This window comes from Schistocerca nitens, chromosome 11, assembly GCF_023898315.1.
Source record: "Schistocerca nitens isolate TAMUIC-IGC-003100 chromosome 11, iqSchNite1.1, whole genome shotgun sequence".
In the NCBI taxonomy this organism is placed as follows: Eukaryota; Metazoa; Arthropoda; class Insecta; order Orthoptera; family Acrididae; genus Schistocerca; species Schistocerca nitens.
Window position 1 is genome coordinate 53,866,543 of NC_064624.1, and position 27,682 is coordinate 53,894,224.

The window sequence follows — 27,682 nt, forward strand, 5'->3', positions numbered from 1 at the left end:
TAAAGCATATTACAACTAGTAATCTTCCTTCCTTAGATTTGTCAAGACTTGAATGGTGAGGTCATATATGGCTTCATCTATGAACAATCATTCACCAAAAGTCATACATCGAGTTTTTCTCTGACAAATTTATAACAAATACAACAGGCACCACAGAAGCTACCACAATATGTACAGGTTGTGGCCAAAGTATCAGGTGTGATCTATAAAACATGAATTAACTTTTTCTCAAAATAGTAAAAAGTTGGACAAACTCATGAATAGCTACAATTCACTCAGAAGGTAAGAATTTCCAACATTCACTTGAAGTGTATTAGTCCCAAGTTATTGAAAGAAGGAGTATTTCTCAAATGACCTATGATTAAAGTTTACACTATGTCTAAATGTGAAGTGTATCGATCACACACTGCCATTATACAATACGTTTGATATCAACAGTGGCCATGGAAAACAGGATTATACCAGCCCCAGCCACCAGTCCCATTCCACCTCTATTTAAAAGTCAGCATGTAACAGGTAATATGAAAGTCAAGTGGATGAGTAGAAGAATACTGTACCATTACAAACAGTAACAAATTCTACAAAACTGACAATCTGTGAAAATTGCACTGCAATGCGTCCTTTACTCTACACAATTAACAGATCACTTTTTTCCTCACACTGCATGCAATAATTCAGGGATGTGAATACTTACAATATTCTCAGTTACATTCACTTCAACATTTACTTCAGGATCCTCCTTGACAAAATCAGTGGACCAAGATAGTTCCAATAGATCTTCAGCACACTGAAAAAAGAAAACAATCTCTGAATTATAAATGCTTGCTGACTTCTGTACATATGACACAGCTGTCAATATTCCTTTCTTATGAATATCATCCAACTATGCACAGATTCTTATCGCTTGGAAAGAACGTGTCATAACGCATCCAAATCAGTTCTTATGTCTCTCCTTATGCTAACAGCCATGGAGTAATATTTATATTGGAAAACTTTCATTTTCTATTCCTGTCATATAACCTACACTGATTTCAATGGCACCGTGTGGTAATACTCCCATATACACAGATGTTATATGTGTGTGGCAACATTTCAAAATTAAACTCAGATAATATAAAGATGCCAGTCGTCTTCTAGCTGTAAACCAATAAATAAGATGGTTTTTTTGGTCATTAATCAAATGAATATGGCATTTCATGCATTATCTCAAAATTAATCAAATTTAATGCTATTTACACAGCTTGTTGTTCTGTCACCATCTATTTTCAGTGCCTGCTCTTTAGGGAACAATGTAAGTTTATGTCCTGTGTACTGGAGGAAAACCATAAGGAATTACATACAGCCAATCCAAGATTTCAGTAATGATTTAAGTACTAGAGTGAATAGTGACTGGGAAGTCGAAAATATATACCCACAAGTATCTATAGTTCCAAATGTTCTGGTATAGCACTATGACACAGAGGCCATTACTACCAAGAGGAAGTCTTCCTTGCTCCATTGATACCAAATATGTATTTACGGCATTCCTTATGCACAGTCATAAAAAATTAATACTAGGGCAATGGTTAGTAAATATATGCTTGTTACAAGGGCTGATAAAAAACTATTGGTAATAGCCAAGACGTAGCAAATCTTAGTAGAGTCAACTGGAAGTCCACAAAAATTCTTGGAAACAGCTGGTACCCTAGGTTGTAGTTTTTCACCATCCATGAAAATTTAGTTTCAATGTCCCGTATTTATGTCATGAGATTCTTACTACACTTCATGCACAATACAGTGCTTGTGTTAACACCTACATTATCCTCAGAAATTAGTTCTTATGTACTAAGCCGCAATCAGCATACATGGTATCCATAAACAATAAGGAAGTGGGTATGTTTCATATCCTCTCCTAAACCACTGGATTGCCTTCAGCCAAGCTAGGTACACATACTTACCATCTGGACAACAGTACAAGAAGGTAAGAACCAGCAATCTCCTATGGAGGTGGACGTGATAATGTGGAGAGAGGAGGGAGAGGAACAACAGATAGAAAGAGGTGGCAGAAACAAATGGACAGATAGGGTAACAGATGGACAGTGATGGTTGGCTGGTTGAAAGATTAAAGGGACCACACTACTAGGTAATCTGTCCCTTCTCCCTTGAACAAACAGGTCTACATGACTGTAGGTGAGAGAGAGAGCCATCCACACACAACCCCAAGGAAGAAAACACCAAAGGTCTACAAAAGGTCAATAAAGCCGATAAGAGACAAAAAGAAGAAACAGAGAGGAACAAAGACAGGCAAGATGCCCCAATTAGGGAGCAGCTCGAAGCCACAGAGAGCAGAATGCAACGAGTGGCCATACATCTCCCAATCCCCACCACTTACCAGATGTACTCGACTCAAACTGCCAAGGAAAGGCTAGAAACACAAACAAGGCAAGAGAAGCACAGAGACAAAAGATGAGTTACTGTAACATGCCATGCGAGAGGGGGAGAAGAAGAGGAAAAGAACAGATAGGGTAAGAATCGAGCTAGACCACCAAGCTCAGACTGTCACAGCCTAGACTGGGCAGAGGCGGGAATGGTTTTCTGCCAACCCCTCTATGGGTCAATAAGGTTAACACTATGCTGTCCGGCAACACCACAGTGGTGTTGTGCATGAAATAGCAGTTAACACCCGGCAACTGCCACAGTAGTGTCATCTGCATATTATCGCTCAGTGGCCGGTGACACCACAGTGGTGTCATGAGCATAGTATCGCGCAGTGGCTGGCGGCAGCACTTTAATATCTTTTGCAGTCTGTTGGTGTTTTGTTTAGGTAACAATAAGTTACGCACATCTACAAGTGTTTTGTTTTTATAAGTACTTGTGCTCTTTCATCATGGTGGATGAAAGAGACAATAGGGTGACTTACGATGAATGTGCAGACGTCTCGTGTGACGTTCCAGATGACTTGGCTGATTGGGAAGAAGACATTGGATATCAAAAAACTGAAAGTGAAGCAGAATCTTAGGAAGATAGCGAAATACGTCCAAGAAGAATTCAGCGAATGCTATGGTTGCCAACTGATTCAGCTGAATCAGACGAAGAAGACAGTGCACAGTGGTCAGACTTTGATTTACCAAGGACCAATAATAAATTAACGATCCCGGGTCCAAACATATTTCCCAAAGATACACAGAGGGTTGAGTATATCGTAGAATTATATACTGGGAACGATCTATTTCAATATATTAACAATGAAACCAAGAAGTACTACAGTCAAAATTGCAATAGAGGGAAACTGGATTTTAAAAATGCCAAATTTGTTGACGTTACGGGACCTGAACTTAGAAAATGGTTTGGGCTTGCTATCCTTACGGGAATTGTAAAACAAAAGCAAGGATCAATGATTATTGGTCAACGAATCCATTGATAGACACACCAATATTTTGCAAAATGATGTCCCGCAACCGATTCAGACAAATATCATTCTTACATTTTTCTGATAGCAGCAACAAACAAGATAATGCCGACCGGCTTGTCAAAGTGCAATTCGTAATTGAGTATCTTTCCAAAAAGTTTAAAGAAACATTTAATCTAAGTCAAAACATCTCAATTGACGAAGGAATGATACCGTGGCATGGACGGTTAAATTTTAAAGTTTACAATCTGTCGAAAATTACGAAATACGGCATATTCATTCGGATGCTGTGTGATTCAAATACGGGATACATTTCCTCATTCAAGATATATTCCAGTGCTGGACAGCCTTTGGCAAAAACAGTGATGGAACTATTGACACCTTCTGATGGAAAATGGCATCACCTCTGCATGGATAATTATTATAACACTGTCGAACTTGCAGAGAAGGGGTTTGGGAACAATACAGCAAAATACAGGATTTCCGGAAAATTAAAGCATGCAAAAGTCAATGTGTTTGAAGCTTGTCATCAACAGGAAGGTGGAAAGCGGCCGGCGACAAGCCAAGTAATCTGACTTAGCACTACCGGTGCCAAGCAAATAAATTTTTAAGAGATGTGCAGACGGCAAAGTCCCTCCCTTAAAGACAGTGCCGAAATGTAAAACTACATCAGCCACTGGGGCATCGTCTCCTACCACCACAGGTAGCGAGTGCAGAAGATTAAGATTCCACCACCGGTGGCTAGGTTGGGACAGTCCAGCAAAATGTGGACCACTATTGAATGGGAACCCGAACAGTAAGGTGGAAGATATGACCGTGAGTCAGCCAGGTATGGCTAATGTGGAGCTGGCAAAGGAAGGTAGAATCCTTGTCAGAGGCCTGCATCGAGAACCGCCATAGATTCACAGTCTCCTTTATCACTGGTAGTTTGGTGAAGTCAGAGTGATCCATTGCATATTCCACATTCCTAAAACTTGATAGTGTAACACCAATCAGAGGTCTGTTTCCAGAATAGTGATTGCTTGAGCTAGTTTAAGCTACCAGCAAGCTTATTCCCTGGGATCCCAACCTGATCCGGGGTCAAGACAATGATCACTGACCATCCGCATTGTTCAAGGGCATACTGGAAAGCAATGACCAAGGGATGGTGAGGGTAAAATTGGTCGAGATCTTTCAAAGTGCTCAAGGGGTCTTTGCAGATTAGTAAGGAGCCACTGATGCAGGAAAAGATATGGTCAAGAGCACAAGAGATAGCTACCAACTCTGCAGCGAAAAGACTACAAATGTTGGCAAGGAAGGCAGCTCAGTTTGACACAAATGAGTGTAAGCAAAGGCCATGTGATCAGCAATCATCAAGCAATCAGTACAGACTACTTCTCAACCCCAGGGTTGTTTTTTTTTTTTTGTTTTTTTTTGGGTTGAAGGGTGCTCAACTACTGAGGTCATTAGCGCCCAAACCCACGGGTGCACCAAGGCTGGAGAAAAATTGATCAGGAGGTATCATGTCTTTTGGACCTTGTGATAGGTCAAGATGAAGCTGTGGTTTAGGGGTATCCCTACAGGGATGTATATGAGTGGGCCCAGAGGAGATTTGAAAACAGAAACACTGGATTTCAGAGGAGAGGGACAGGATGTGGATTGTGATCACAATCCCTGATCTGGGCCGCCATTGTGGAGGATGGATTTCAGTGTTTGGAAAGAGGGGGACGGTAGTTTAGATGCTTAGTGGACTTGCAAACGTGGGTAGCATAATTGAGAAACTGCTGTTGGCGCCTGATACACAATGGACGGGCCCCAGCCTCCATGAGTAACCTGTTCACAGGGCTAGTTCAAAAGGTTCCTGTTACAAACCAACTTCCTCAGTGGTGTATCAGATCCAGTATCCACAGTAGTGAGTGCAATGCTGAACCTTACACCAGACTCCCACATTCAAGACAGGGTTGTATCAGGCTTTGTAAAACTGAGGAAGGGTAGAGTACTCTGCACCCCAACTGGTGTTACTCAAGCAGCGAAGTGTACCGAGGTGCAGCGAGCACTTTCACTTACACTGATGAAAAATGAAGACCAGTGCTAAAAAGCAATATGTCCCTGCCACAATGAGTGGTTGGTCATCAAGATAAAGGTCTGGTTGTGAATGAATCATATGACATCAACAGAAGTCCATGACATGAGTATTGGTAGCAGAAAACCAAAAAACCAAAAGCTATTGGTGAGCGCCCACAACTGTGCCTTTCATATAGTGCCTTGCAGTCTACATTCAGTGACACCCACACTAGACAAGCAATAGTAAGGGCGAAAGTAGTCAGCATAAAAGGAGGATGATACTGAGGACCTCACAGCTGCTGGTAATCATTGACAGCTATTAGACAGTCAGGGGCACTCAGTACAGAGTCCTGTGGGATCACATTCTCTTGTATATGGTGGTGGTGGGGGAAGAACTAACTTGAACTCAGAATATACAGTGTGACAAGAAATTCTGGATAAAAATTGGGAATGAGACCGAGAACCCACTCATGTAATGTAGGAAAGCTATGGTGTCACCTTGTGGTGTCATATGCCTTTTGCAGGTTGATGAAAATCGCTATAATGCATTGACACTGAGCTGTTTAGATGGCACATTACAGGTAACCAAATTAGCAGTAGGAGAACACCTTGGTGAAAACCACTGTGGGACAGAGCAACAAGACCTCAAGACTCAAGGAACCACATAGCCACCAGTTCACTGCACATTCAACCAACTTACAGAAAGCATTGGTGAAACTTACTGAAGAATAACTGCCAATCTCTAGATGGCACTCACCCAGTTTCAGCACTGGGGCAATGATACTTTCTCATCATTGCAATGAGAACTGGCCCTCAGTCCAGATGCAGTTAAAGATGGCAAGGATATGATGCTGACAATCCACTGATAGGTGCTTGATCATTTGGTTGTGGATGGGACCCGGCACTGGGGCTGTATCAGGGCAGAAGGCAAGGACACTGATGAATTCCCACTCACTGAAAGGAACTTTATATGGCTCCAGGTGGCATATAGTGATAGATAATTGCTTTTGCTCCACCCACTGCTTGGGAACACGAAAGACGGGTTGATAATTCTCTGATGCTGCAACTCGAGCGTAATACAGAGAAAAATGTTTGGCAACGGCATCTGGGTCAGTGGAGACAGTGCCATTAAAATTAATAGCACCTAGTATAAATAGGGGTGTCTGATCTTACGCCAAACCTGCAAAGGAGAGGTATGTGGTCTGATGGTTGAAACATACTGCTCCCAGCATTCTTCGTTACATTGTTTTGTGAGGTGGCAGAACCGAGCATGAAGTCATTTAAAGTCAATGAGATGCTCCATTAATGGGTGCCACTTACGGTGGTGGAGAGTCTGCCAGCTATCTTTAATGGCCTCTGCAATTTCTGATGACCACCAAGGTATTCTCTTCTGCCACAGCAGGCTTGAAGAACAGGGGATTGCTGTATCAGCTGCCTAACGAATGGCTGTAATTATATTCTGGACTGCCTCATCGAGGTCTCCATGTGGTGGGGAGTCAGGGCAGACAGCAGAGGCAAAAGCAATCCAGTCAGCAAAGTTGAGAGCCCATCTAGGCAGTCATCTAGGGTAGTGATGCTGACAGAGGGACAGGAAGATTGCAAAGTGGTCGCTACCACACAAGTCATCATGAATTCCCCAGTGGACAGATGGGAGAAGACAAGGGCTGCAAATTGAAGGGTCAGTGGCCAAGAAAGCCCTATGTGCCACACTGATGTGTGTGGGAGGTACCAGTATTTAATAGGCAACGGCCAAGTTTTGCCAGTAAGTTTCCAAGGTCTTCGTCATTGCCAGTGATCATGGTTCCACCCCACAAAGGGTTATGGACATTGAAATTGCCCAAGATTAAGAAAGATAGGGGGAGCTGAGAAACCAATCCAAACAGTATGTCATGAGACACTTCATCAGGAGGGAGGTAAACACTGCAGACGATACTACCCTGAAACAACCTTACTGTAACAGCCACAGCCTCCAAAGCTTTATCAAGAGGCGAAAGTTCACTATATATAGTGTCCAGAACATATCTGCAGACTCCATTCTGGATTACATTGTGTGGTTTGAATCGGAGCTTCAAGTACCACCAAAATCTCTGCCTCCGCCACAGAAGCTGAACAGGCAGGATCTGCTGGGGTGGAGGCCACTGGAAGGTCCTGCTTCTTGGTGGACATCTTGTCTCTCCTCTCCTTAGAGGATTTTGATGATTGGGAGGGCTTCACTGAAACAGTTTCAGATAAATACGGTGACTGTGAAGATCTGCTACCAGCAGCCTGTGGCTCCTTCAGTCACTGGCTGGTGTCCAGCTGTAGACCAGCAAAACCCTGGGAAGGAAGTGTCCCAAAGGGCCCATTCCTTGCAAGAGAAGCCAGAAGTTGGTTATTCACCTGACTGGGGGGTGGGGACTAATGTCCCTGGTGCGAAGATCACAAAGTAGGTGGGGGGAAAGCAGCAAAAGGGGAGCCCCAAAACCATCGGGGGAGGGGGGGCAGGCACAGTTGAGCAACCCCGAAGGCCCACAGTAGAAAGTGTATCAGGCAAGAGTACCATCGGCAAAGGGAAGATGACTTTCTAGCTGTAGCACATGACATTGTTGTACATGCTGGCTGCAACTGCTTGCACTTCCTTTTGGCCTCTTTGTCAGTAAGTTTGTCCTGATTCTTGTATTCTTGTATTTTCTTTTCTTTCTGGAAAATAGTGTAAACTGATGCAAAGAGTGTGGCGTTTTCCATAGTTGATACAGTTGGGGGAGGGGAACAAGAGGCTTTTACATACAGTACATGTCCACAATCTACAAATGGGGCTAGTGCTGCAATGCAAAGACTGCACCCAAATTTCTGGCACTACAAGCACTAGATGGGGAAGGTAGGTGGGGTGTGCGCATACCATTTCCCATCTCATCGGTACACCATCACCTTGACCTTTTCAGCCAATGTATCGCCCTCAAAGGCCGAGATGAAGGCACTGGTAGCAACCCTATTGTCTTTTGGAGCCCTGTCACTCCAAGTTGGCACGTAGCTCATCAACAGATCTTAAGAGCAGGTCTCCGTGGAAATTGATGCCCTGCCCTGTATGAAGACTGTTAAAGGAAGTGACAGTCACTGGTACATCATCAAGCCTGTTACAAGCAAGCAGTGCTTGTGCTTGGGCAGTGGATGCTGTTTCGATCAAAATTAATCCACTCCTCGTTTTAGGGATAGCTGCAACTTTGCCAAACTTGTCCTCTGTAGTTTCTACAAGTAATTAAGGCTTTGTGGCCAAGAACAATCCCCATCAGTCCTTGTGCAAACTAAGCACCGGGGGGAGTATTTTTCAGCTTGCCGCTTAGCCCTATATTCCCACCACAGCACAGCCAGAGAAGGGAAATTTTCACGATCATATCTGCTTGCATTGAAAGACAACTTCCCTTTTGTAGAGACTACTGGGGCTACATGGCCACCAGTATGAGATACCATCATCTGCTTCATTTGTAGCCATGACACCACCGACCACAAATGAGGGCTCTCCCCGTGGGTGCCACACAGACTCAGCAATGGCTACCTGATTAGTAATCCACTCCTTTGAGTCCGCATTCCCGTCATGATGAGCTCATACTCCTTGGCATACATGTGGAGTTTTCAGCTCAGGCACCAACAGAGCAACCCCTGTGCAGTCAGGGAGCAACCACCATGCAGGTATTTGAAGACGCACCACAATGGGATGGTTACTGTTATTGGTTTTGGGTGTAAGATAAGGGTGCAAAGCTGGAGCATACACTGCATTTAGTTCGCTGCATGATTTGCATTTATGGATAGTTTGGAAAATTGGTGGCAGGTCAAACCTAACAATGGAGAGCACACATTTATTTAATGAAAAGTTGTAGTTAATGCCAGAAGTGGAAACTCGAGTCGCAGTCATAAATTACACCCAAGCAGGGTCCGCACCATGAAAACCATCCAATGGAGAGGTGGTGGGGGGGGGGGGGGAGGCAAGGACCCATGGTATGGAAGTGTAAACTTGCAGCACAGAAAGGAAGTAATGCTACACAGGGTGGGAACCTGCAGTAGCCAAGTGTGTACTCTGAAAAACTGCCTGGGCGGACATAGAGAATGGAGTTGAGGAGTTGAACAGAGAATGGGGGGGGGGGGGGAGGTTATAATTGCAGTAAATGCACAACCAGGTGAAGCCAAGTAGTCAACTGGTTTTCCTTAATTAAAAGATCCTCCATTTTGTGAAACAATGGCATATCATTATGGTACAAAATATAAAACAAGTAAGATATCATGTCAACTTACTGCTTCACTCCAATATCACAGTCATAGCAGTGATGTGGTGAATTATGGAGGCCTTATCAGTTATAAATTTACTTATTTTACATTTGAATTTAATTGTGAATTTGTTCTACATTTGCACAAATTAAAATATCGTGGTTTTGTTTGCACCACTTGCAATCATTCAGATGTCACAGAAAGCAATAAGCATATGCCAGCTGAACACACACAACCCAAAGTGAAAAATTGTCCACTATGCTGAACAGGCACAAGGAATGGCCTTTGACATAAAAACCAGTGACCAACTGCTTTATGTGCAGCAGGGTATAAATTCACAGCTGGTTTACTCTCCATCACTTTTCCTAGTCAAATGGTCTAATGAAACAGCCACACTCTGTACAATTTTGGCTCTCAGTGAATGTCTAGGTATGCTATCGAAGTTAAGAGCAATTTCTCTCTTGTTACATCCATATTTGTTCTTCCATGATTTTTCTGAAATCTCTTACCTCATGGGTGGACTTTCTCTGCATCCACCATATCTATTATCAGAAATTTATCCTTACAACACTAGTGACACAACAAATTTATTTTTGAGGCCACTCAACTGAAAGATTCTCATCGCATTTGCTGTAAAAAGAAAACTATTGAGTCATATAACGTGCAGAACAAGTACAGCACTTCTGAAGTAGCAGTATCAGCAGGTGCATGAATATCTTTGTGCAAAGAATTTTCTTTTAGTGTGTGTATCTATGTAGAACCAAATATTGTAAAATTTTCTCAATCTGTATTTAGCTTTTGCTTCTTTGTGGGAAAGTAAGAGCCTTGCCCTAATTTACCCATTTTGTGGTTCATCTTCAACCTGGTGTAGCTGCCACTGCCTTGTGACTGACATGCATCTGCTGAAAACCTAGCTCAGTGTGGAACAGCACCTGTGTGACAAGTGGCCAAAAGTGCATTTACAAAGTATTTAGTTTACCTATTAAATTTTGTCAACTTTTATGAATCCCTTTGGTTCCTAGTTAGTTCTACCTGATTATGAGGCATGTCAAGCTGTGGATGAGCTATCACCTAATTTGGAGTCAAGTTTAAGGCTTATATCAGACCCTTTATTGATTTTGTGATCTCCACTACATAATCTGTGACCTATGTTATTCAGTGGAAAATGGTAGGGTCCCTACATAAAGGCCATGAATGTGTTTCCAAGATGTAAATCGCATTTAGAAAACTGTAATAAATAAGATTCATGCAGTCTGTTGCATAGTTGTCTCTTGTATGTTTTGAATGGCCAGCAACTGCTTGTTTCAGCCTAGAAAGGTTCAAATTGCTGGCTGTGACACACCAGAAGAGCACTGTAAGGGATGCACAATTACCTACTGAAACATAAGCATACTTTACACACACACACACGAAGAAGATACCAGGAATCTGTAGCCAATCACCTTATGCTCACAGTGTGTGGTGGTGTTTTCAGACGCAGTGATGCACCTGAGCACTGAGTGAGAGTTGGTTGTAATGGCATAGTGAGAGGAGGAATACCACACTGAGTGTGTGTCCACATTGTTGTGGGTTGAATCAGACTGCATACAAAGTAGAGGCCATTCGACTGACAATTTTTTTAAAAAATTCTTGGCATATTTGCAGTTCCTGAACTTAATGCCCTCTTGGAAAGTTGTCATAACAAAATTATTTTTGGAACTGAAAGCTGGCTGAAACCTGAAGTAGGAACCCTTGACATATTTAGCAAGGCATGGATGTACACTGAAATGACAGCTCTGGGGTGGGCGTGTCAGAAAAGTAAAGACAATAGGAAGAGAAAGAACAAATATTGATTAAATTTGTGCAATGAAAGAAAGCACCTGCAATTGGTTGTAATCCCTCAAGCACTAGTGAAGGTAAGATTCCCAGATTTAATATTTTTTGTTGCAAACATATAACTATACTTAAAATACTTATGCGACAAGTAACTAGTCAAACATGGAAATATTCATTTTGATTCCATATGTTTCTATATGCTTTTATGAAAAGTAGGAATGTGGAACCTAGCCTGTTGACATTCTTCAATGGTTTGCAGGATGTAATGTGACAGAATGCCAAGGGGAGTATTCCACAAATGAGGCTTTCAAAATCCATGCTGATTTGTGGGGACACACTTTTCTCTTTCAAAGAGGTTTGTTATATTTCAATTCAGAATATGTTCAGGAACACTGGAGCAAATAAATGTTAAGGATATTAATCTGTATTTTTGCAGGTACGTTGTTTTAACATTCTTATATGCAGATGCCCCCTGCACTTTTTCCCAGCTGCCTTGGTCTCTGTACTAGGTGAGCAATTTGGAATAAATGCAAGTTAAGTAAGGGGCCAATGCAGTAGAGTACTCTCAGGAGAACTGATTTGTGATTCTGTTTGGACATGGCAACTATTTTGTTTTCAACTCTTCCAGTTGTTTCTCTACACCAAGGAGCCTATTACTGTGTCTCCAATGCAGGAGTCTGTGTGACAGTCAAACAACAATATGTTTGTATGATCCTCCTGCACAAACTTTAAAACTCCAGCTTTCCTTCTGCCTTCCTCCTAGGCCACACCAGGCTAGTCAATGAGTGAGTGGATAGCAGCCTTCTACCCCCTCAGTGATTTTATTTAGAACCACAAATGTCTTATGCACTCAGTAAAATCTGTTGCTAAAGTATGGTGATGATGATACTTTTATGTTCCTCGCATCGATCTTTTTACACACACATGAACTTCCAGTGACTCTTGCCTGTCATCACCATACGTACTTTTTGAACTGAGGGTACAACAGTCTGCTTCCTTAATGTTTTCTGAATTTTGTAATTAAACCACACAGGTGCTTTTCTGTCTGTAATCCTGTTACTCAGCATGTACTTATTCAGTGTGTGACTTACAGTCCATTTAATGTTTGTCCATATTCCTCTATGTACATGTTGGAACTAAATGACCTTCACTCACTGTCTAAATGGGATCCTAGTGCTTGCTTATCTGCTCTTTCTAGCAAATCTATTCTCCTAGCCTTCTTTAAGGACTCATTGAGTTAATTTACCATTGTTGCTGTGCTGGCATCATGATTGCTAACCCCACTCAATACTGATACCATCTATAAAGACAAACCTGTTCATAGCTATGAACTCTGAAGTATTCCAATTATGTGTGGACTGCCAAACTAGCAGCTCGCAATAGCTTTCAGAAAACTGTTCAAAAGTGTGTCACAAGACTGCCTGTCCATACCACCTGCAATGCATGCACAGACATCTTAGTCTCTACATGGTAGGTTAAAATCACCTGCTACTTCTGCACTGGTTTGTGTAGATTTTCCTTGAATAATTTTGTTATTGTCACAGCAGTATCACATGACAAATAAAAACATTCAATTCCGGAGTTCAGATAGACGGAACCATCAAGGGAAGTGTTCATTAAAGCAGGGAATCATGGCTTGCAACTTGGACTTTAAATCAATTTTCACATAACTTCATCAATGTAATACCATGTAATTCTTATTTGTGTTCATAATGTAAAGAAGCAATTCTACAAATTCAGAGGCTAAACTAGTTCTCCTGATCAAAGAATTTTTAAACCTATATAGAGTAAAGTGTAAAAAGTATTCTATTTTACCTTTTTCCTTGTTTCCAACCTGGGGCATACTATAATTGCCGGCCAGTGTGGCCGAGCAGTTCTAGGCACTTCAGTCTGGAACCGCACGACCGCTATGGTCGCAGGTTCGAATCCTTTCTCAGGCATGTATGTGTGTAATGCCCATAGGTTAGCTAGGTTTTAATTGTTCTAAGTTCTGGGGGACTGATGACCTCAGATGTTAAGTCTCATAGTGCTCAGAGCTATTTGAACCAGACTATAATACTGTTAGTCTTGTCATCTGTACCCTAAAGTAAAAACAGGACTGCTAAACTGAGTAGACAACTGTCAACCATCTCATGATTTTCACGACAACTCAGCAATGCTCGATTCCATATATTCACAAAAATTCTAAAGTTACCTCTTTATTCACACCCTCCTCTTATTCATGCTGGATAGATAAACCTGAGCCTATGGTAAAAATAAATTGTAAGGAGTGCATTTAAGCAGTTACAGTCCCCACATATTACATAAATGTATCACATATGTCATACTTCTTAAGAAATAAATAGTAATTCAGGGCAAGTGTTCTCTTCTGACTGAAATTCTGGATGACAAATTCACTTTGGCACATTTCAATTGGACGCAGCAAAAAATTGTGCAACTGATTATTGGCAACATCTTCAAAATTCATTATCCTGCACTTCAGTCTTCTCCATATGCTATTATTTTCAATCATATTTTCTAGTTTCATAATCTTCGTATGCATATAATGGTAGTGCAATCACATAAAGTAACCCCGCTATGGTCGGAAACATTAAAATCAATGTTGTTCATATCAAGTGAAACAATACAGTGTACACAACCTAAGTGGTGGAGCCGGAACTTGACTGTCAAGTGCCTCATCACCCATTCCACTTTTACAGTCAGAATCATAAAACATCTAGAACATTTACATCAAAACTTTTTGTTTTACTGAACACTTACTTCTGACAAAATTATTACACACCCACACACAGCCTTGGCACACACAGCCTTGGCACACTATTTACTACTATGAATTCCTTTTGGTGTGACAAGCACATTTCTAACAGTAAGGAAAGAGTGTAGGCTACAGGCTAAACCAGTCCTATTCTATGGATCAGGACTATGGGTTTTACATGTTGATCTCAAAACAAGACAAAGTTCTGGAAACATTATTTATGAAGGAGTACAACATATCAAGACAAAAAAAAATAATTATGTTTAACTAAGTGCTGGAATGAGAACAAATGAAATAGTGATAGTGTCGAGAATGTTAGATAATTAGTAGCCAAAGAATAGTTTTTGATTGGAAATCATCTTAATGATAGAAACACAGTAGGTCACTTAACTTTCAGAAAGAGTATTGACGAAACAATGAAGCAACATGGTGTATGCGGAGAGGATGCCTAGGAGAGATGCTTGGCAGAAGACAGTAAGAATACAGCACCATGTTGTTACTAATGATCTTTGTATTACTTAACTGTCTACAATAACACTAATATGCTAGTACAAATAATAACAATGATTTTATTATTACTACTACCTGACCCATGGAAGGCTACCTCTTTGAATTCCCACTCCACACCTGGCATGTGTCACTTCTTTTGGCTTGGAGTTTGTGGTGCCAGGGGCCATGATGGAGCCACACAGGAATCATACACAGTATTTGCCATTCAGCTGAACTTAATGGGATGGAGTGATTGGTAGCCTTTTAAACATTTTGTCAATTTAATAGTTGGAGGCACAGGTGTTAACATAAGATGGAACATTGGTGTGGTCTTGGCTGTTTGAATTTGCTATTGGTTCTTCTCAGTTGAAGTATGCAAGGAGCTTCCTCATCTGAAAAATTGCCTGATTTGGATTGTGTTGCATGACTTAATACCTTGTTGTGTTGCCTTTGAAGGGATTAGGGTAATGTCCAGCAACTGGAGACACTTGTTCTTGCAATTCAGTTCCCCACATTCAGCAGTGGATTCAATGATTTGGTAATCCTTAACACTGATTTAAGTGAGACCATGTTTAGCCTTAGACCAAGTTTTTGAAGAGAATCATCTGAAGTCTCCATTGATCTGCCTAAGTAATAAGGTCATGTGGTTGTATTAAGTGAGAATGACTGGGGAATTTAGATGCTTCCTTATTCTGCTCCAGTTTCCTACTGCTGTGGCACACTGTCTTTGACTGGATTCAGTGTCTGCTCATCATATTGTGGCTGTTAACATTGCCTTTGCACATCACCTTCATGGAATGCACCACTGCCAGCTACGGAGTGGGGTGGGGGGGAGACGGAGGGGGGAGCGGGGGGGAGAGAGGGAGCGGGGGGGAGAGAGGGAGCGGGGGGGAGAGAGGGAGCGGGGGGGAGAGAGGGAGCGGGGGGGAGAGAGGGAGCGGGGGGGAGAGAGGGAGCGGGGGGGAGAGAGGGAGCGGGGGGGAGAGAGGGAGCGGGGGGGGAGAGAGGGAGCGGGGGGGGAGAGAGGGAGCGGGGGGGAGAGAGGGAGCGGGGGGGGAGAGAGGGAGCGGGGGGGAGAGAGGGAGCGGCGGGGGGAGAGAGGGAGCGGGGGGGGAGAGAGGGAGCGGGGGGGGAGAGAGGGAGCGGGGGGGAGAGAGGGAGCGGGGGGGGAGAGAGGGAGCGGGGGGGGAGAGAGGGAGCGGGGGGGAGAGGGAGCGGGGGGGGGAGAGGGAGCGGGGGGGGGAGAGGGAGCGGGGGGGGAGAGAGGGAGCGGGGGGGGGAGAGAGGGAGCGGGGGGGGAGAGAGGGAGCGGGGGGGAGAGAGGGAGCGGGGGGGAGAGAGGGAGCGGGGGGGAGAGAGGGAGCGGGGGGGAGAGAGGGAGCGGGGGGGAGAGAGGGAGCGGGGGGGAGAGAGGGAGCGGGGGGGAGAGAGGGAGCGGGGGGGAGAGAGGGAGCGGGGGGGAGAGAGGGAGCGGGGGGGAGAGAGGGAGCGGGGGGTAGAGAGGGAGCGGGGGGTAGAGAGGGAGCGGGGGGGAGAGAGGGAGCGGGGGGGGAGAGGGAGCGGGGGGGGAGAGGGAGCGGGGGTGGGGGGAGAGGGAGCGGGGGTGGGGGGAGAGGGAGCGGGGGGGAGAGGGAGCGGGGGTGGGGGGAGAGGGAGCGGGGGTGGGGGGGAGAGGGAGCGGGGGTGGGGGGGAGAGGGAGCGGGGGTGGGGGGGAGAGGGAGCGGGGGTGGGGGGGAGAGGGAGCGGGGGTGGGGGGGAGAGGGAGCGGGGGGGGAGAGGGAGCGGGGGGGGAGAGGGAGCGGGGGGGGGGGAGGGAGCGGGGGGGGGAGAGGGAGCGGGGGGGGGGAGAGAGGGAGCGGGGGGGGGGGGGAGAGAGGGAGCGGGGGGGGGGGGGAGAGGGAGCGGGGGGGGGGGAGAGAGGGAGCGGGGGGAGAGAGAGGGAGCGGGGGGGAGAGAGAGGGAGCGGGGGGGAGAGAGAGGGAGCGGGGGGGAGAGAGAGGGAGCGGGGGGGAGAGAGAGGGAGCGGGGGGGAGAGAGAGGGAGCGGGGGGGAGAGAGAGGGAGCGGGGGGGAGAGAGAGGGAGCGGGGGGGAGAGAGAGGGAGCGGGGGGGAGAGAGAGGGAGCGGGGGGAGAGAGAGGGAGCGGGGGGGAGAGAGAGGGAGCGGGGGGGAGAGAGAGGGAGCGGGGGGGAGAGAGAGGGAGCGGGGGGGAGAGAGAGGGAGCGGGGGGGAGAGAGAGGGAGCGGGGGGGAGAGAGAGGGAGCGGGGGGGAGAGAGAGGGAGCGGGGGGGAGAGAGAGGGAGCGGGGGGGAGAGAGAGGGAGCGGGGGGAGAGAGAGGGAGGGGGGGAGAGAGAGGGAGGGGGGGGAGAGAGAGGGAGGGGGGGGAGAGAGAGGGAGGGGGGAGAGAGAGGGAGGGGGGAGAGAGAGGGGGGGGGAGAGAGGGAAGGGGGGAGAGAGAGGGAAGGGGGGAGAGAGAGGGAGGGGGGAGAGAGAGGGAGGGGGGAGAGAGAGGGAGGGGGGAGAGAGGGGGAGGGGGAGAGGGGGAGGGGGGGAGAGGGGGAGGGGGGGAGAGGGGGAGGGGGGGAGAGGGGGACGGGGGGAGAGGGGGAGGGGGGAGAGAGGGAGGGGGGAGAGAGGGAGGGGGGAGAGAGGGAGGGGGGAGAGAGGGAGGGGGGGAGAGAGGGAGGGGGGAGAGAGGGAGGGGGGAGAGAGGGAGGGGGGGAGAGAGGGAGGGGGGGAGAGAGGGAGGGGGGAGAGAGGGAGGGGGGAGAGAGGGAGGGGGGAGAGAGGGAGGGGGGAGAGAGGGAGGGGGGAGAGAGGGAGGGGGGAGAGAGGGAGGGGGGAGAGAGGGAGGGGGGAGAGAGGGAGGGGGGAGAGAGGGAGGGGGGAGAGAGGGAGGGGGGAGAGAGGGAGGGGGGAGAGAGGGAGGGGGGAGAGAGGGAGGGGGGAGAGAGGGAGGGGGGAGAGAGGGAGGGGGGAGAGAGGGAGGGGGGAGAGAGGGAGGGGGGAGAGAGGGAGGGGGGAGAGAGGGAGGGGGGAGAGAGGGAGGGGGGAGAGAGGGAGGGGGGAGAGAGGGAGGGGGGAGAGAGGGAGGGGGGAGAGAGGGAGGGGGGAGGGGGGAGAGAGGGAGGGGGGAGAGAGGGAGGGGGGAGAGAGGGAGGGGGGAGAGAGGGAGGGGGGAGAGAGGGAGGCACTGGGATAAGGATGAGGAAAAAATGAAGTAACAGAGGCAAAATGTTGAAGACAGTGACACTGGGTGCGGTCTCTATACCTTTGGCAAGCCTCGGCATAAGACCGGCGATCCAGGGTCTTCTGTTCTTTGATCTTCTTTTCTCTCTTGGAAGGCAGGCAATCTGGTGAGTGAGGGGAACATCAGTCAGCACAATTGACACAGGTAGCAGAACACAGTTGCTTCCCTCATGGAGTGGGTGGCCATGATCATCACACAAAGGGTCTGCCATACAGCGGGAAGACATATGCTCAAAACACAAGCACTGATAGCACCACATAGGTGGAGGGATGTACATCTTCATGTCACATCTGTAGCACATAACCTTGACTTCCTCTGGGAGGGTATCCCCTTGAAAGCCAGAATGAAGGCACCAGTATCAGTGCGGTTGTATTTGCGACCCTCTTGCACATGTCGAACAAACTGAATGCCACACTGCTCCAGAGTAGCCCAGAGTTCCTTATTAGTTTGCAGGATGAAGGGCCTACAAATATTTACTCCCTGAACCATATTAAGAGATTGGTGAGGAGTGATAGATATTGGGACATTGCCAAGACTATCACAGACACGAAGGGCTGTGGATTGAGTGACAGAAGCTTTGATCTACAGGGAGCCCAACCGCCCCTTACTAAGAGACTCCACTTCACCAAACTTGTCCTAGATATTTTCCATGAGAAACAATGGCTTTGTCAGGTGAATAAGTCCCCATCCGTCCTAGTACAGATGAGGTAATGGGGAAAATGTTTCATCCCAAGACAGCAAGCCTGGCCCTCCTCCCATGGTGTCACCAGGGAATGGAAGGTTGCCAGGTCATATGAAGCAGCATTCAATTATCCTTCCCCATTTGAAGAGACAGCCATTTGAGAGTGGCCAGATTTTTGCAGCTTGGTACGCTTCATGCACCAAGTATCCACCCTGATACCACCAATCCTGACCAAGGGCTCTCCCCATGAGCACCACCCAGCCACAGTAAAGGCTGTCTGGCATGGCAATCATTGCCAGGAGTTCCGATGCTCCAAGAGGATAAGCAACCACTCCTTGACATATATGGGGAGGGAACAGCTTACATATCAGTAGTGTGATCCCTGTGTTGCCAGGGAACAAAGCCATATGGGTACATAGCAGCCCCACCACACAGACTGGCTACACATGCTGGTGACCCAGCAGGGTGGAAGAGGGCTACCATGGGGAAGGGGGAACGGAAGGAAAGGTGGAGAGGAATCCACATCACAGATACTAGGAAGGGAGTTCTTCCCCACATGGCTCACACTGATACAGAAATTTTGAAGTGGAGGTCAAACCTCAGGTGGAGACATAAATGCCAAAAAGGATGGAAGAACAAGCAAAATCAACAAAACTGCAACCAATACAGGAAACAAGGTGGATAGCCAGGTCAACATAGATCAGAACACAGAGAGGGGAAAAGGGTGGCAATGGTGAATGAGCGAGGATAGGGAAATGCTGCCAGGGAAGAAAGAATTGGCTGCGATAGCTCGGGGCACCGTGTCCACCATGCACGAACTCACTAAAGAACCGAGAGCGAGAGTCCCTGGGGGAGGGGGGGCCTGGTTCCATGGAACGAGAGACTGAACAGCTGATAGCACAAGGAACAGAAGAGGCATGGTAGTGGTCTACTGCCAAAGTGCTATCTCCGTGTCAAGGTCATGGTAGTAGGCCAGCCCCTTACTTACATTTGGGTACAATTTAACCAGGAACCACTGTGTAGCCTCCTCAGCTCTGGTATTTCAGTTTCCCTATTAGAGTATCTGTGGTATCTGGAGTTCTCCCATACCTGTAAACTGTTTTGTTTCCACCCATTCTCCCTCCCAATGTCGAGCTGTCAATAGGTAAATGTTGCCTCTGGTTGGTGAAACTGAGTATTGGAAAATTTTCTTGGCCTGAAGTGGATAGTAATTAAAAATCTTTTAGTCAATTTTGGGATGTGATTTTATAAGTGGTTCTGCACTGGTATTAGATTTTCAAGACACAGTTGTTTATTTTAAATTTAACTCAGCTGAAAAATTTACATTGTGCTCCTGTCAGGTTGCCACAGGAATTGATAATGTGTTACTACAATGTTCGCCACTTGAACTGTCACCTGGCTCCAGCAGAAGTGAAGCAGATATTGGAAGTTCTTGACCATCTTCTGCAGGTGTTAGACTGGGTATCACCAATAAAATCCAGTACAAGATTCACCTTACAGACAACATTACAGTGAGGCAGGATCCTTACTGGCTTTCTCCACCGAAGATGAAATGTTTATGTGCTTTGATTAATAATATGCTGTGTGATGTGGTTATCAGTCCCTCAACTTCATCCCATGCTTCTCCCATATTCTTAGTATCCATGGACAGCAGTTGGGTGTTTTGTCCAGTGATGGATTATTGCCCAGTTAATGAAAAGGTAATTTTGGAATCTGCGCCACTTCCCAATCTACATAATTGTTTTACTTGGTTCAGTGGTGCTCAATATTTTACTGCCCTGCATCTCAATCAGGCATATTATCGAAGTGTGTTAAGAGAGGATTCCAAGCACATTTCTGCCTTCTGTACAGACTGGGTATCCTTTGGTTGGGCAGTGGGAGCTACCTTTATGCCTGGTCTTCTAGATTGTGTTTTTGATGATTTCAAGTTCAAGTGTGTGTAATTACCTAGATGGCATGATTATTTATACTGCTAGTCTGTCTGAATATCTGCAACACCTTGAGGCAGTCATGGTTTGCCTGAAGGACGCAGGACTTGCTGTGAAACCATCTAAAATCACACTGGCACATAGGTTTCCTTCTTGGGACATTTTAGTTCCACTGACAGCATTACAATCGACAAGAGCATACTAATAATTTGTGAAAATTCCCAGCTCCTAGAAATAAGAAAGGTGTGGCATGGTTCATAGGTATGGCAATTTTTTTTTGTAAGTTCATGCCCAGTTTTGCTCAATTAGAGGGACTCCTTAATAATTATAGAAAGAAGGGCATTATTTTCAAATGGGATGAAAGTCATCAGGCATATTTCGATGCAATTAAGGTGGCACATAGTATTCCACCAGTATTAGCCATTCACAATTTTGAGCTCTTGTCTGTGGTGTACACAGATGCCTCCAATTCTGGAGTAGCTAGTAGCAGCTGTTCTCCTGCAGGAATGGAACAGGGGAAGGAGGATGCCCTACAGCCTATGTATCTAGGAAACTTTCACCTGCAGAGACGAAATATTCCATGTTTGAATCGGAAGCCTTGGTGGTTTTACTTGCCCTTGAGAAATTCAGAGTTTATTTTGTACCTGGGGAATTTTGTTTGGAGACTGACAATCAAGTTCTTAGTTGGGTTTTCGCTCATCACAGAAAAACCCAACTCATTGCTCATTGGGCCATTCATATTTCCACCTTTTGGTTTAGGGTGTGACATATTAGGGAACTGGACAATGTGCATGTTCAAAGAAGAAAGGTAAGATGAAGATGACCTTGATGTTGCCAGGGCTGGCTAACAAGAGGTCTTGACAGAGGTTATTTGTTAACCTGAAGATCAAGTAGGAGGAGGAACCCAGAATCATCAGTATTACGAGGAATTTGTTAAATTCCCTAAAAGAGCAGGGTACAACTTGCATAGAGGGCTGCTTTTTCATAAATGATGTGCCCAACATAACCCCATGATATGTTTAGCCAATGAGATGATACTACCAGTATTCCATTACTTCTGTAACATCCTCTTAAGCAGTCATTTGGGCATTTATAAAGCTGTTGCTCAGATCAGACATGTCACTGGCCCTCCCTGTATAATGATGTCCAGAGGTTGATGGAGTGAGACCTGTAAGGGAGCTAGGCCCTACCAGAACTTCTGCAAGAGTCTTTTAGAGAGTACCCACAAGCCAATGAGAAATGCCTGATGCATTAAATTTTTATTGGTTTACAGGTCCACCGCCTCGTGTGTGAGTATAAGATGCACAGATTAGTCATTGTGAATGACTTTTTTCGTTTTTGTTTACTCATTCAAAGTCCCCCCATGAACCATGGACCTTGCCGTTGGTGGGGAGGCTTGTGTGCCTCAGCGATACAGATGGCTGTACCGTAGGTGCAACCACAACGGAGGGGTATCTGTTGAGAGGCCAGACAAACATGTGGTTCCTGAAGAGGGGCAGCAGCCTTTTCAGTAGCTGCAGGGGCAACAGTCTGGATGATTGACTGATCTGGCCTTGTAACATTAACCAAAACGGCCTTGCTGTGCTGGTACTGCGAACGGCTGAAAGCAACGGGAAAATACAGCCGTAATTTTTCCCGAGGACATGCAGCTTTACTGTATGATTAAATGATGATGGCGTCCTCTCGGGTAAAATATTCCGGAGGTAAAATAGTCCCCCATTCGGATCTCCGGGCGGGGACTACTCAAGAGGACGTCGTTATCAGGAGAAAGAAAACTGGCATTCTACGGATCGGAGCGTGGAATGTCAGATCCCTTAATCGGGCAGGTAGGTTAGAAAATTTAAAAAGGGAAATGGATAGGTTAAAGTTAGATATAGTGGGAATTAGTGAAGTTCGGTGGCAGGAGGAACAAGACTTTTGGTCAGGTGATTACAGGGTTATAAATACAAAATCAAATAGAGGTAATGCAGGAGTAGGTTTAATAATGAATAAAAAAATAGGAGTGCGGATTAGCTACTACAAACAGCATAGTGAACGCATTATTGTGGCCAAGATAGACACAAAGCCCATGCCTACTACAGTAGTACAAGTTTATATGCCAACTAGTTCTGCAGAAGATGAAGAAATTGATGAAATGTATGACGAGATAAAAGAAATTATTCAGGTAGTGAAGGGAGACGAAAATTTAATAGTCATGGGTGACTGGAATTCGTCAGTAGGAAAAGGGAGAGAAGGAAACATAGTAGGTGAATATGGATTGGGGGGAAGAAATGAAAGAGGAAGCCGCCTTGTAGAATTTTGCACAGAGCATAACTTAATCATAGCTAACACTTGGTTCAAGAATCATAAAAGAAGGTTGTATACCTGGAAGAATCCTGGAGATACTATAAGGTATCAGATAGATTATATAATGGTAAGACAGAGATTTAGGAACCAGGTTTTAAATTGTAAGACATTTCCAGGGGCAGATGTGGATTCTGACCACAATCTATTGGTTATGAACTGCAGATTGAAACTGAAGAAATTGCAAAAAGGTGGGAATTTAAGGAGATGGGACCTGGATAAACTGAAAGAACCAGAGGTTGTAGAGAGTTTCAGGGAGAGCATAAGGGAACAATTGACAGGAATGGGGGAAAGAAATACAGTAGAAGAAGAATGGGTAGCTCTGAGGGATGAAGTAGTGAAGGCAGCAGAGGATCAAGTAGGTAAAATGACGAGGGCTAATAGAAATCCTTGGGTAACAGAAGAAATATTGAATTTAATTGATGAAAGGAGAAAATATAAAAATGCAGTAAATGAAGCAGGCAAAAAGGAATATAAACGTCTCAAAAATGAGATCGACAGGAAGTGCAAAATGGCTAAGCAGGGATGGCTAGAGGACAAATGTAAGGATGTAGAGGCTTGTCTCACTAGGGGTAAGATAGATACTGCCTACAGGAAAATTAAAGAGACCTTTGGAGAGAAGAGAACCACTTGTATGAATATCAAGAGCTCAGATGGCAACCCAGTTCTAAGCAAAGAAGGGAAGGCAGAAAGGTGGAAGGAGTATATAGAGGGTTTATACAAGGGCGATGTACTTGAGGACAATATTATGGAAATTGAAGAGGATGTAGATGAAGATGAAATGGGAGATAAGATACTGCGTGAAGAGTTTGACAGAGCACTGAAAGACCTGAGTCGAAACAAGGCCCCGGGAGTAGACAACATTCCATTAGACCTACTGATGGCCTTGGGAGAGCCAGTCATCACAAAACTCTACCATCTGGTGAGCAAGATGTATGAGACAGGCGAAATACCCACAGACTTCAAGAAGAATATAATAATTCCCATCCCAAAGAAAGCAGGTGTTGACAGATGTGAAAATTACCGAACTATCAGTTTAATAAGTCACAGCTGCAAAATACTAACGCGAATTCTTTACAGACGAATGGAAAAACTGGTAGAAGCAGACCTCGGGGAAGATCAGTTTGGATTCCGTAGAAATGTTGGAACACGTGAGGCAGTACTAACCTTACGTCTTATCTTAGAAGAAAGATTAAGAAAAGGCAAACCTACGTTTCTAGCATTTGTAGACTTAGAGAAAGCTTTTGACAACGTTAACTGGAATACTCTCTTTCAAATTCTGAAGGTGGCAGGGGTAAAATACAGGGAGCGAAAGGCTATTTACAATTTGTACAGAAACCAGATTGCAGTTATAAGAGACGAGGGACATGAAAGGGAAGCAGTGGTTGGGAAAGGAGTGAGACAGGGTTGTAGCCTCTCCCCGATGTTATTCAATCTGTATATTGAGCAAGCAGTAAAGGAAACAAAAGAAAAATTCGGAGTAGGTATTAAAATTCATGGAGAAGAAGTAAAAACTTTGAGGTTCGCCGATGACATTGTAATTCTGTCAGAGACAGCAAAGGACTTGGAAGAGCAGTTGAACGGAACGGACAGTGTCTTGAAAGGAGGATATAAGATGAACATCAACAAAAGCAAAACGAGGATAATGGAATGTAGTCAAATTAAATCGGGTGATGCTGAGGGGATTAGATTAGGAAATGAGACACTTAAAGTAGTAAAGGAGTTTTGCTATTTAGGGAGCAAAATAACTGATGATGGTCGAAGTACAGAGGATATAAAATGTAGACTGGCAATGGCAAGGAAATCGTTTCTGAAGAAGAGAAATTTGTTAACATCGAGTATAGAGTTAAGTGTCAGGAAGTCGTTTCTGAAAGTATTTGTATGGAGTGTAGCCATGTATGGAAGTGAAACATGGACTATAACCAGTTTGGACAAGAAGAGAATAGAAGCTTTCGAAATGTGGTCTACAGAAGAATGCTGAAGATAAGGTGGGTAGATCACGTAACTAATGAGGAGGTATTGAATAGGATTGGGGAGAAGAGAAGTTTGTGGCACAACTTGACTAGAAGAAGGGATCGGTTGGTAGGACATGTTTTGAGGCATCAAGGGATCACAAATTTAGCATTGGAGGGCAGCGTGGAGGGTAAAAATCGTAGAGGGAGACCAAGAGATCAATACAATAAGCAGATTCAGAAGGATGTAGGTTGCAGTAGGTACTGGGAGATGAAGAAGCTTGCACAGGATAGAGTAGCATGGAGAGCTGCATCAAACCAGTCTCAGGACTGAAGACCACCACAACAACAACAACAACAACAACAACATTCAAAGTAGAGGGCTAATGGCCCAGTAACTATCCAGCATTTGTCATGAATATTTCCAGTTTAGGGGCCACCCAGTATGCTTCTTACTTACAATGCTGCTGCTTTTGTTTCACAACTATTCACGAGGTTCTGCTTTGACAATGGAGTTAAGGATGTGACAACAAATTCTTATTATCCACAGACTTCTTTTGCTGACTGTGTGAACTGCAAGTTGAAGGCTGTGCTTATCTTTCACAATACGGCTCAGAGGCAATGGGACATGTCAGTACCATGGCTCAATTTTGCGTTTAACACTGCACAACCCAAGTCCCTGAAGGTTGCTCCAGTTTCCCTTATGCTAGCACATCTGGTCAGTTCTCATCAACCTGTGGTCAATCAATGATTTGCTTTCAGAACAAGTCACCCTAGATGTAATACAGCGGAATTGGAGTTGGGATAGGCATAAAATTGCCTATGACAGGCTAGCCTTCTACTTCAATCATGGGCATAAACAATTCAAGGCAAAGGTCAGTGACAGCATGTTCATTCGAAACCCTAATGTTGCTCAAAACGGGGAGTTAGGGCTTCCTCAGTTCTTGGGATCCTGAGAGACTGTCAGTCTGGCGAACCTCCAGCATGAGTAAAAGCCTCAAGCATGCACATTACCAAAGTAAAGGAGAGTCAGATGTTAGGGGCTCCTTAGGGGCAGGAAGTGGGATTTTGGTTTTGCGAGGGAGGATGAGCCATGGCAGGCTCCCTCCCTGAATTCCAGCCGCATGCACCTGGCCTATGCCACTTCTCATGTCTCGGAGCTCATGGCACCAGTGGGAGTGGTGGAGCCACACTGGGCGGCAAGGAACAGCAGTGGAACTCAAGTGCAGTCAGTGGTCTGAAGCTGGACCGGAAGGTGAGACATGCAGGGCCCATGGGCAGCAAGTGTTTGGCCAAACATTGTGGCATGGAAGCAATGAGACCTTGGTAGATCACTGGAAGAAGTTGGCACCCTATCTGCACATTCAAGTCACTTCATTCCTGTAAATTAAAAAAAGGGGGGGGGGGGGGGATGATCTCTCATGCCATGTTAAATTACATCCCAGATGTGTTCAATCAGGTTCAGAGTGGCGACTTGGGTGGCCATCACCTCAACTGGAGCTCACCACTGTGTTCCTCAACCATTCTATCACACTCCTGGCCTTGTGAAACAGCACATTACTGTGTTGAAAATTGCCATTGCCATTGGGAAATTTGATCATCATGAAGGGGTGGAGGTGGTCTGCAACCAGTTTATGATACTCCTTGGCCAACACAGTGCCTCACACTAGCTCCACTTGACCCATGCATGCCTACATTATTGCTTCCCAGAGCATAATGGAGTCAAGGTTCTGTTCCTCTTGATGGTGACATATGCATCCTTCCAACACTATTATGAAGAAAGAATCAGGATTCATCAGACCATGCAATGCTCTGCCACTGTGCCAACAAAGTGGCAATGGTTACATGCCTATTTCAGTCATAATAGTTGATGTGGTGTTAACATTGGCACATGCATGAGTCATCAGGTCACAGACCCATCATTAAGAATGATCAGAACATTGTGCATTCAGGTACAGGTGTGCTCTGGCCAGCGTTGAAGTCTGATATTAGTTATGCCACAGTTTGCTGTTCATGTTGCTTTACAAGTCTGCCCAGCCTACGACATCCACAAGGGCTGCTTGCCCAACCCCATTATGTCTGGAAATGGTTTCACCTTTGTTTTGCAATGTGTTGAAGACAACTGCCACAGCACTCCTCATACACCCAAGACATTGTGGAGTTTCCAAAATGCTCATACCTAGCCTTCAGGCCGCCACAATCTGCCCTCAGCCACACTCAGATCGTGCCCATTCCCTATTCTAAAGATGGACAGCACGTTCACAGATACTTCATGCACTGTGCATGTGTCTGACTAGCAGTCATTCCTCAAAAGGCGACGGTGCTATTGCCTGGATGATTTATATTGACAGTAGGTTGGAGGCCATAATATTTTCACTGACGAGTGTATATGGCTTACTATTATGACTTCCAGATGGATGCTGCCAGTGCCAAGAGAACCATGCCACCACACTTTAGAGTATGGTCAAATACATCCATTTATTACTAGGACATACTGGAAACAATGCATCCAAAAATTTTATTCTGTTCTCATTATCAGTTAGTGTATTACTTGACATGAATATTACTGTCAACATTGCACTTTGCTGACACAGGTTCCAAATTGCAGCGTAAGTTGGGTGTGTATAATACAACCATGTCAGCACATGAGAAAACCCTCAGAAAACACAGAGCACAAACGCAAAGGATTTGTCCACCCATGGAGCATCCTCTAATTCAGCACAATGCCAGATCATAGACAAGTGTTTTCCACCTGCAACAGTCTGACACCTTTGATTCATTATTACCGATCATCCTC

The 27,682-nt window shown here is 45.4% G+C and overlaps 1 protein-coding gene across 7 annotated transcripts in view; it reads right to left on the minus strand.

The window, feature by feature from the left end:
- LOC126213228 (zinc finger protein 99-like) overlaps window positions 1-27,682 on the minus strand; it is a 112,472-nt gene that overhangs the window by 77,870 nt on the left and 6,920 nt on the right. For all 7 annotated transcript variants that reach the window (XR_007541109.1, XM_049940875.1, XM_049940874.1 and 4 more), the window contains one exon: window positions 695-787. Coding sequence is in view for 6 of the 7 variants with exons in the window: in XM_049940875.1 (XP_049796832.1) it covers window positions 695-787 (93 nt within the window). In the remaining variant the exon portion in view is untranslated. The remainder of the gene's footprint in view (window positions 1-694; window positions 788-27,682) is intronic.